Here is an 11,070-nt window from a genome sequence, read left to right on the forward strand (position 1 = left end):
GACCCTTGGGCCAGTGCAGCCCCCAGGGTGAGGGCAGGCTGAGACCACCATCTAGTTGAAGAAAGCCCCCTGTCCCCCCAGGGAGAAGCCTGGAGAACAGAATGGATGGAGTCCATCTCCCGCTCAGCCCCGGGCCTGGGGATTAGTGCAGACCATCAACAGCACAGCATAAGCCAGGCCCCTCCCTCTGCACCCACAGGTCTCCAAGATGACCCCTTCAGCATCCCTAAGGATGAGGGCACAGCCTGGGTGTCCAGCCCTCAGGCAGCCCCCTCCCCTGCAAAGTGAGGGAGGGAAGGAAGGCAGGAGGCCAGCCAGCTGCAACCCTGCCTGAGGTCAATGCACACTGGGACCACCAGGGACCCCAGGGCCAAGTCTTACTCACCTGTTGTGGGTGTGACAGCAGTGGGCACAGAAAGCCAGAGAGCCAGCGGTAGGATCCAGATCACCAGCATCTCCCAGAGAGTGAAGTCCTGGCTGCAGGGTCTTCCCTCATCAGGAGGGACAGAGAAATAAGTGCCTCCCAGGGAGGGACCAGCTATATAAAGGACCCCGGAGACCTTTGCCTTGGGAAGGACAGCACCTGGCCCAGGGTGGAGGCGTGATGATGGGGCTAAGTGGGTGACACATAATGACCACAGGGAGTTGGCCTAAGGGCAGCTGGTCAACTCTCCTGCCTAAGTCTGGAAGACCTGGACTGCCCTCAGCCAGGGTCTCTATAAAGCAGAAGGCAGAGTCATGGGTGGGGCAGGGCAAGAGGGAGGGACAGGAAGTCAGAGGTGAGAGTGTGTGATGGTTGCTAAGAGGCGGGGGCCAAGAAGTACCAGGAGATAGTGACTATGGAGGAAGGGGTGACAGAACCCTGGAAGAAGCTGTCAGCAACAGGCCAGGCCAAGTGAAGGATCCTCCACCCTGACTCCTGACAGGTCCCCCTCCGGCCTTTCCTTCCTCATCATCCACCTCCAGCTGGCCCTTCTGAAGTAGCACGGTGCCTTCCCCAGGGCCACCTCTGACCACTAGTGCTTCTGCTGGGTGGGGCTCCCACTCACACCTGGGGCTTTATGGGTCTGGTCTCCACCCTCACACTGGCCATTGCCAGTTCCTCTCCCATCCTGGACAAAGGTCCCAGGGGACTTTCTGACACCCCCCCCCACCTAAAGAACCTCATTTGTCCGGCCCTGACCACCCTCAGCTTCAGTCCGGCAGGCGTGGCTGCACACAATAGTGGGAACAAGAGGGCCGCAGCCCCAGGCTGTGTCTGCCACACAAAGGCTTGTAGTCTGAAGGTCTTTGGGGATGCCTAGCACAAATGACAGCTGACCCAGCCTGAGTCACCCACCTCCCTGATCCAGCCCTAAGCTCCTGACGTCAAGGGGCCCAGGTGACAAACCCAGCAGCTGCCACCTCCTGCTCCCACCCACTCCCTAAGAAGATGGGTCCTCCAATCTCTCTGTTCCCTTTGAGGACAGTCATGGCCCCTGAGGGCTGCCCACAGACCCCTTTTTTTCTTGCTGGGAGAAAGTGGGGCTCCCAGGCCCTCCTACAACCCCTCCCCTGAGGTCTTTGTTCCCCAACCAAGTGGAGGCACTGGAGAATGAGCAAGAGAAAGACACAGAGCAGTTTCATTTACAATAAATGCTATATTATATTCACTTGGGAGAATTGGAGACTCGCAAACTTCCTGTCCCCAAATGAGATCTTTCTGCAAAGGAGGCAGGGGGCTTCTGGCTTCAGTGGTTACTGTAGGGATAGGGGTGAGACCAGGAAGAGGAAGGGGGAGGGGAGGTGAGAAGGGGGTGGGAAGAGGGGAAGCAGTAAGGGAGGGGAGGGAGAGTTAGGGGAATGAGGAGGAGCTGCTGGGGGAGCTGTTCCACTTCGGGGTCCCACTTCCCCTCATCTTCAGGGACTTGGGGAAACCTACCTCCCAGCCTCACCCACCAGGATCCAGGGCCCTTGGGGTGACAGGAAGGGATGGGGCCTCAGATTGGGGGACCTGGCCTGGGGAAACCTACCTCCCACCCCCATCCACCAGGGTCCAGGGCCCTTGGGGTGACAGGAAGGGATGAGGCCTCAGAATGGAGCTGGGGGTCCTAAGAAGCAGAGGGCATCCTTAGCTAGGGACAGGGCAGGGGCTGGGGGAGGGAGGATTTAGGACTGGGGCACTGAGATGGGGGCAGGATTTAGGGCTGAGGGTACAAAGATGGGGAAGGGGGAAATATGGAAACTAGGGGGAGACACAGGGCGAGGCACTGGGGTGGGGGAGGGGTGACCTAAGTGGGTGCAGAAGAGGAGCTTGAAGGGAGCAAGGAGAACAGCAGGGGGTCACACACAGAGGGTGGGGAGGGCGGGCTGCAGGCTGGCTGCAGGTGTGGGGTGAGGAACAGGCCATGGGGATGTACACGGGAAAATGAGAGATAGAGGCCTGAGACCCAGGGAAGGATGTGGGGCTTGAGGATCTAAGAGAAGCCATATAAGCATGAGGGCCGACACAGGAAGGTGCACTGGGACAGAGGTCTGACCAAGCATATCTGGTTTTCACAGTAATTCCACCAGGTATCAGGACGAATGTGCCGCATTCATTTTACAGGTGATGAAACTGAGGTTCAGAGAAGTTACTGACTTGCCCAAGGTCCCACAGTGGAAGAGCCTGGATTTGAACTGAGTCTCCAGATGGGTTTCACCCAAATTGGGAGAAGGAAGGGGGTTGGGGGAGAGTCTGATTTTGCCCAGGGAAACCAGCAGACAGCTGCACAAGTCCTTGGCCACCTCTTGAAATGCAATGCAGATGGTTCTTTCCGCTGCCCAGGACGGGATGGAGAAGGTAGTGCGGGACTCACAGCGAGGACGAGGTCACTTCAGATCTGTGGATGTGCATCTGCCACAGAATTCGTGAGACACAGAGTGAGAACAGGGAGCCACCCTACTGGGGCTGGCTGGGAAGTCACTGCCTCCTGGACCCAGCCCAGCCCTGCCCTCTGGGAGAGGGCCATCTGGAACTGGATGCCTGGGAGAGCTTACTATCACCCCTCCTTGGCCTCTCACCCTCACATTGCTGTCCACATTCTCCAAAGCCACATGGAAGTCTCCATCCTTGACTAGAGAGAAAAGAGGAGAAAGGGGGAAGGAAGGAAATGTTAGGAAGGCAGGGCCTCAGGGGGCTCCTGTGCCCCTGTGCCTGCCCTGCCAGGATGGCCTGTGCAGGACCTGGGCACTAGAAGGGGTGCAGGGAAGCAAGGGCACAAGATTGGGGACAAGATGTATATGCCTGCCCTGGGCAAGAGAGGTCATCCAGTCCTGCTCAAGCCCCCCCAAGGGGCGCGTCCTTGTCCCCTTCCCCAGGTGGCAGGACTCACCTGTTCCGTCATCCTCGAAGCCCAACTTTAAAAAAGTCCCCACGGTATTCTCATCCCAGGTCTCGAACCACTTTCTGTCATCCCAGGACTGTGTCGGAGCGCCGCCATCAGCACAGGGCCGCCCTATCTGGGACCCCTGTGCCACCCTCACCCTTCTGCCCCAAGCTCACTCACCGGCCTCCGCCTTGGCCGCCACTCTTCCGGGAGCGTGCCAGGAAGACGCTCAGCGCCACCAGCAGCAGCATCAGCGCTGAGGCCCCCGCCAGGCCCCCGACAAGCGCCCTCCAGGGAATGGACACCTCGCAGCGGGGGCCCAAGAACCAGTGCGTGTCCGTGGAGAAGCAGCTGGGGGAGGGGGTCACAGGTCACATACCATCACCACCTCCCGGGCCTGGTCCACTGGCGCCCCTAGAGCACGCTGGGGCTGGCAGGTGGACGGGGCCAGTGGGCGGGGCCTCGGGCGGGGCCGGTTGGGTGAAGTCGGGTGATTGGCCCGCCTGATTGTGGGCGGGGCCTCACCGGCAAGCAGGACCGCTCCTCTCCAGAAGACACTGGCCCTGATGACAGTCGATGGCGCCGTCCACGCCCCTCGTGCATTTGGTGACACAGCGGAGCCGGTTCTCCACCAGCAAGGGGAAGTAGAAATCCTCGTAGCCCTCGGCAGCAGCGCGGCTACAGATGGCTGGAGGGGTAGATAGGGGGTTGCAAAGACAAAGACCTCATCCACTCTACTCTGGGGTCTGGCTATGATGACTCTGAAAATGGATGAGGACTTCCTGAAAATGGATTCCCGAAGGTGGGGTGTCAAGGGGTACACTCTGGGATTAGATGAGGGGAGGGGAGGGCAGGCCTCTTACCCGCTCCTCACCTCCCCTGCTGGCCCTCAGGTGGAAGCTGCTAACAAGGGCCAGGGAGGCAGCCCTGTGGGGGTCACATCACTTGCCACCCCGAAAGGTCTCCCCCTCCTCTCTAGGGACAGATGTCCCTTGTGGGAGGGGTCACGGCTTCCTGGGGCCACTCAGTCCTTTGCCCCACCTCTCACCTTCTGGGGACAGCTCCGTCCTGGTGATGTTGTTCAACTTGATGGAATCAGGCTTAAAACACAGGACTTGGGGGGAGAACCACACAGGTACAGGAAGAATTGGGGGAGGCACAGAGAAGGGTCTGTCAGTATGGGGGAGGTGTGGATGGGCCATAAGGGAGAGCCCTTTTGGCCTTCCTCATCTCCCCCAAATAATCAGGGACCCTCAGCCACCCTGGAAATCTTGAGTGAAACTGTCTCTTCTGCAGCCCCCAGGTTTTGGCAAGCCCCTTCTCAGCTCCATCCTTGACCCAGTTGGCTGTAGACCTGTGTCTCCTCTCCCAACCTGCCAGAAGTACCGCAGGGCTGGCACCTGATCCCAAGGAGGCCCCTGTCTGAGCTGGAGCAGGCTGGGATGGTGGCAGTGACCCTGACCCCTCCCTCCAGGCCAAGGCCCTCAGTCTCTGCTCACCCTGGTCATTCTGGCAGCTGTTCCCATCTTGGCTGACATTCTGGAGCTCCTCCTTCAGGGCTATCTTCACCTTCTCATACTCACTCTCCAGTTGGAGGCTGAAGGGTAACTCTAGCCGAACCAGATAGTCCACCACAATGCTGCCATTCCTGAGGGGGGCGAGGGGGCAGGAGGCCCTCAAGAAGTGCCCAGGGCCAGGCTACATAGGTCTTTAGAAGGGCACTTCTGGACCAACCACAAATATATGGGTGTTGGGGGTATAGGGGCAGAGGCAATGCATTGGCATTCTGGACACATTACATCCAGAAGGGGTTGCCAGCATCTCTGCATTTATCAGTCTGGGTAGGTGAGACAAAGAATGATTGACATTCTCTTTGCACTGCATCAAGCCATAATCAAACCAGGGCCTCCTGGACACTCTGCCTCACTCTTCTAACCCATTCAGCAGAGTAGGTGCCAACCAGAAAGAGACCAGCTATGGTCCAGACACCAGGCTTCCTACCAACCCTCAGGCATGTCCCATGCGATCATTCTCCTTCCAACGTGCTTCAAGAAGAGGGGTGGCATCCCCCCGACAGAGAAATGATCTAGAAAATGATCACAAAATACCCCCCATGGAGGGGTTCCCTGGCATCCTCCCTCCACCCCTCTCTTTATGAAATCCGATGGTTCCTAAAGCAAGGGATGGATTCTCCAGTCCTCCTTTGTATCACCTTCCCCCCCCCTTGACACTCCCTCCTCTGCCCCAGAAGGGTCTCGTACCTCAGGGACAGGATCTTCACATCCTTGAACCCCTGCACATTTTGGTAAATTCTCTGTATCTGAAATGCCAAGATTTCTGGTCTCATGTCTGAACCTCCAGGCCAGAGGGCACCCAGGGGTGCCCAGCTCCAGGGGAGGACCTTTGTGTTTGCTTGCCTTCCCCCTCACCTGATCCAGGAAGCTGTTGCTGAAATTCTTGTAGGACTGAGAAGTGTTGTCATTGAGGTCCGAGGAGAATTCCTGGTTGACAGATACCTCCATACCCACTTCAGCGTCCACTGTGTCTGCGCACAACATGCCCTGCTGTGGTCACTTCACCATCCACTCCTGTCTGATGTCACCACCACCACCCCAACCCAGAGGCTGCTTCTGCTGCCCCTCTCCATGTCCCCTGAGGACTGACTAAAGAGCAGGAGGGAGAGAGGTAGGAATTCTGTGATGAGTTCCCTGAGATGAGGAAAACAATGGAAGTTGGGATGTACACCAGTCAGGCCAGTGGTCTCTCCCTCATCTGCCCCAGTGGGAAGCAGAATAATGACCCCTAAAGATGCCGACACCTAATTCCAAGAACCTGTAAATATATTATGCTTCATGGCAAGGAGGATTCAAAGATACCGATGAAGTTAAGGGTACTAATCAGCTGACATTAATATGGAAAATTAACATGAATTATCTGGGTGGGCCCAGCTTAGTCGCAGGGTCCTTAGCAGTGGAAGAGGGAGGCAGAAGTCAGAATCAGTCAGAGGAAGATGTGAGTATGGAAAAAGGCACAGAAATGCACTGTTCCTGGTGTCGAAGATGGAAAAAGAGGTCCCTGAAACAAGGAATGTGGGAGGGTCGGGAAACTGGAAAGAGCAAAGAAATGGATTCCCTTGTTGAGCCTCCAGAAAGACCACAGCCCTGCTGACACCTTGATTTAACCCAGGAAGACTCATGTCAGACTTCTAGCCTACAGAAATGTAAAATAAAAAATTTGTATTGTTCGTCTGCTAAGTTTATGGTAATTTATTACAGCAGAAAACAATATACCTCCAATCAGCCCAGACAGAGTGGAGGTCCCGGGAAAGAGCATGGCCCTGGCTACCTCCTGGAGGTGAAGGGGAAAAGGAGGCGTGGTATGGGGTAGTGGGGAGCATGGGGAAGAGGGCAGGGATGAAGTGACTGGGCAAAGTGGCTGGGCTCAGGGAGAGCAAGTGGCAACTACTAAGAGAAAGTGCAGAGAGCAACTCACCTATATCCATCTGTTCCACGGCAAACTGGCAGAGGGAGCCATAGAAAGTTCTGGGGCAGGAGCAGCTACCCTGAATCCAGGTGCCACCATTGTAACAAGGGCCTGGGTAGCACAGGAAAAAGGGGACGTTTGAAACAGGACTGACCTTGATCATGGGAATTTAGCAGGAGATGGAGGAAAGGCAACAAGGAGGCAGGAGATCCAACCTGGGATGCCGTTCAATCTAGCCTGCATGGTCATCTGAATACTGGTCGAAGTTGTCCTGGGTGATGGAAGGGTGGCCACCGGTATCCCTGAATTCCTGGTAGTGGATGGGGTGCGGCTGGTAAACTTGCTTGAAGTCAACATGGCGGTTGAATATCTGCTCCTTGGTTTTGTGATCAGCGGGAGGCGACTGAAGCCAGGTGCACGTGTGGTAGTTACTAAGTGCAGGTTCATTTTCGTCCCGATGATGGCTCTTTGTGTGCTCATCAAAACGGTGTTAAAGGGGACAGTTCCAGGGAGGATAGAACTAGGAGCATCAGTTATGTTGGAGGGCTCAGTTTCTGACGAAGTATCCAATTTTGAAGGAAAAATAGATCTCATGGGGATGGAACTAACAGAGGTGGCCATTTCAGTAGTAGAGGTAAAAACAGATAACGGGATAGTGCGCGGAGAAGAAACTTGAGTATTTTGTTCCATTTGCATGCATGGTGCAGTGGGAGACGAAGACACTATTGTAACAGAGATAGATTCGGGACATTGTGTCGTAGAAGAAACAGTCAAAACAGTGGTTGTTGCAGTAGAAGAGGTAACTGGAGATGATACGGTTGGAGAAATACTTGACGTTTCAGAAGAAGATGAAGAAAGAACAGCAGTCACAGAAGTGGAACCTAAGCTATCTCTGTTGGGGATACGTGACGAGGTAGGAAAAGATTTAGTTTTACTACTAACCACTGAACGACTACCAAAAGAATGAGAAGAAAACATTGTGAAGGGTGGAACAGAGGATGAGATAATAGTACTAAAAGGAGTACTTATTGCATTTGTAGACGTACGGACACTAAGGAAAGACAAAGAGGAAGAAACACTAGAATTAATCCCTGAAGATGTATCGGACACAGAGGTTGGCACTACGCTGACTGTCGTGGTTCTTACATTAGTAAACGGGGTGGGAATAGTGTTTATGATGGAGGTAGCGAGGGCCGCCGGATCTGGAATGGTGCCTTCCGGTGTGATGATGGTGGTGATGTTGGTGGTGGCGGCAGCGGCGGCGGCGGAGGTGATGGCGGTGGCAGTGCTGGGAGTACTAGGGGGAGGTGGAGGGGTGGACGTGGACTGGGTGGTGGGGATGGTGGTGACCAAGGTGGAGAGAGGGCTCGGGTGCGGGGCGGAAGTGGGGGCTGGCCGTGCGCTTGAGGCAGGAGGAGAAGACAGAGGCAGGCTCGTGGCTGAGGTGAAGGTATCGGTGGTCACTGGAGAGGAGGCGTGGGAGGCCAGGGAGCTGGCGGTGCGCCTGGGGGTGACCGATGATGTGACTGGGGGCTGAGAAGTAGTGCCTGTCGTGAAAGGCTGTGCAGGCGTGTCACTGGAGGGAGGAAGCGTGGTCGTGTGCAGTGTGCTGGTGCCGGGGCCGGTGCTGGTGCTGGTGCTGGTGGAGGCAGCGGTGGCCCCCTGGGGCGGGGTGGTCCTGCTACTGCTGGTGGACGTGGAAGGGGAGGCTGCAGAGGTCCCGGGAGCGGCTGCAGTGACGGAGGGAGAGGCAGCGCGGTGGGTCCTTGGGGGCACGGATGTCGTGTCGGGCATCGTGGCCGAGGTGGTGAGGGCACTGAGTGTTGCGGCTGTGGTGTGGACGGTGGGGGAGGACGGGATGACACGCGTGTGGGTGGGGGCCAGGCTGGAGAGAGTGGGTGTGGAGGTGAGGTCAGTGGTGATGGTCAAGGAGGCAGTGGGGCTGGTGGATGTGGAGCGGGTGGTGGGTGTGCTGGTGGGCGTGCCCGAAGGCTCAGGAGACGGAGCTAGGGTTCTGGATGTCTGCAGGGAAGCAGGGCTAGGGAGAGGCGAGGTAACTGCAGATGTGCTTGAGCCTCCCGTGGAGTAGGCGGTTGGGGGAGTGATGCCCGAGGTACTCCGTGGGGCTGCCGGGGTGGGTGTGGTTCGCAGGTGTGCCGTGGCTGTCACGGTGGTTCCTGTCGTGGAGGGGGTGGGCAGAGGGGTTGTGATGGAGGTGGCGGGGGCGGCCGTGTCGGCGGGAGTGGTGATTTCCCGTGTGATGGTGGCGGTGGCGGTGGCGGTGGCGGTGCTGGGAGTACTAGGGGGAGGTGGAGGGGTGGACGTGGCCTGGGTGGTGGGGATGGTGGTGACCAAGGTGGAGAGAGGTCTAGGTTTGGGGGCGGAAGTGGGGACTGGCTCTGCGCTTGAGGCAGGAGGAGAGGACAGAGGCAGGCTCGTGGATGAGGTCCCGGTCTTGGCGGCCCCTCGAGAGGAAGTGGGGGAGGTGGGGGAGCCGACTGTGTTTGTGGGGGTGACGGATGAGGTGATTGGCGGAACGGAAGTCCTCTCTGTCCTGGGGGACTGTGAGGGCATGTCCTTGCTAGGTGGGACCGTGCTGGTGCTCAGTGTGCTGCTGCTCGTGGCCGGCGGAGGGCTACTCTCGGCCTGAGTGGCCTTGGGCCTGCTGGCAGGCGTGGGAGAGGGGCCAGCGGATGGAACCGGAGTGCTGGTGGTGAGGGAGGGGGTGGCAGTGCCGTGGGCACTTGTGAGCGGGGATGTGGTAGCAGGCAGCGGGGCAGAGGTGGTGGTGACAGCGAGAGTGGTGCCTGGGATGTGCAGGGGGCCGGAAGAGGGCATGACACTTGTGGGGCTTGGTGACTTGCTGGAGCTGAGGCCGGTCAGGGTGGTCAGTGAGCCAGGGGTCCTAGTGGATGTGGAGTTGGTGGTGGTTGGCGTGGCGGTGGAGATGCCTGTACTGGCAGAAGATGGAGCTGTGGTGGTGGAGGTGTGCGGGCCGGCAGAGGTAGAGGGGGAGGAGGCCACTGCCGACGTGACTGTGCTTCCAGTGGGGTAGAAGGTTGAGGACGGGCTGCCTGGAGTAGTGTGCGGTGTTGTCGGGCTGGGTGTGGTTCGCAGGGGTGAGGTGGCCGTCGCGGTGGTGTCGGTGGTGGAGGGAGTGGGCCAGAGGGTTGTGATCGAGGCGGAGGTGGCGGGGGTTGCGGTGTCAGTGGGCGTGGTGATTCCTGTTGCGATGGGGGTGGGGGTCCCAGTGGGAGGTGGAGGGGTGGACGTGGCCTGGGTGGTGGGGATGGTGGTGACCAAGGTGGAGAGAGGGCTCGGGTGCGGGGCGGAAGTGGGGGCTGGCCGTGCGCTTGAGGCAGGAGGAGAAGACAGAGGCAGGCTCGTGGCTGAGGTGAAGGTATCGGTGGTCACTGGAGAGGAGGCGTGGGAGGCCAGGGAGCTGGCGGTGCGCCTGGGGGTGACCGATGATGTGACTGGGGGCTGAGAAGTAGTGCCTGTCGTGAAAGGCTGTGCAGGCGTGTCACTGGAGGGAGGAAGCGTGGTCGTGTGCAGTGTGCTGGTGCCGGGGCCGGTGCTGGTGCTGGTGCTGGTGGAGGCAGCGGTGGCCCCCTGGGGCGGGGTGGTCCTGCTACTGCTGGTGGACGTGGAAGGGGAGGCTGCAGAGGTCCCGGGAGCGGCTGCAGTGACGGAGGGAGAGGCAGCGCGGTGGGTCCTTGGGGGCACGGATGTCGTGTCGGGCATCGTGGCCGAGGTGGTGAGGGCACTGAGTGTTGCGGCTGTGGTGTGGACGGTGGGGGAGGACGGGATGACACGCGTGTGGGTGGGGGCCAGGCTGGAGAGAGTGGGTGTGGAGGTGAGGTCAGTGGTGATGGTCAAGGAGGCAGTGGGGCTGGTGGATGTGGAGCGGGTGGTGGGTGTGCTGGTGGGCGTGCCCGAAGGCTCAGGAGACGGAGCTAGGGTTCTGGATGTCTGCAGGGAAGCAGGGCTAGGGAGAGGCGAGGTAACTGCAGATGTGCTTGAGCCTCCCGTGGAGTAGGCGGTTGGGGGAGTGATGCCCGAGGTACTCCGTGGGGCTGCCGGGGTGGGTGTGGTTCGCAGGTGTGCCGTGGCTGTCACGGTGGTTCCTGTCGTGGAGGGGGTGGGCAGAGGGGTTGTGATGGAGGTGGCGGGGGCGGCCGTGTCGGCGGGAGTGGTGATTTCCCGTGTGATGGTGGCGGTGGCGGGGTGGCGGTGGCGG

The 11,070-nt window shown here is 58.7% G+C and overlaps 1 protein-coding gene across 1 annotated transcript; it reads right to left on the bottom strand.

Moving 5' to 3' along the window:
- Positions 1–1,662: 1,662 nt before the first annotated feature.
- Positions 1,663–11,057, bottom strand: MUC3A (mucin 3A, cell surface associated; the record flags this gene model as incomplete). Its single annotated transcript, XM_032461040.1, is given in 13 exon segments — positions 1,663–2,875; positions 3,043–3,095; positions 3,354–3,441; positions 3,524–3,698; positions 3,873–4,035; positions 4,396–4,461; positions 4,847–4,995; positions 5,609–5,667; positions 5,777–5,892; positions 6,840–6,941; positions 7,046–7,782; positions 7,877–7,881; positions 8,085–11,057. Coding segments are annotated over 13 exon segments (4,728 nt in total), but the record flags the coding sequence as incomplete, so codon positions are not given.
- Positions 11,058–11,070: the final 13 nt, after the last annotated feature.

The sequence above is a fragment of the Camelus ferus genome, chromosome 18 (genome assembly GCF_009834535.1).
Source record: "Camelus ferus isolate YT-003-E chromosome 18, BCGSAC_Cfer_1.0, whole genome shotgun sequence".
NCBI classification, from domain to species: domain Eukaryota; kingdom Metazoa; phylum Chordata; class Mammalia; order Artiodactyla; family Camelidae; genus Camelus; species Camelus ferus.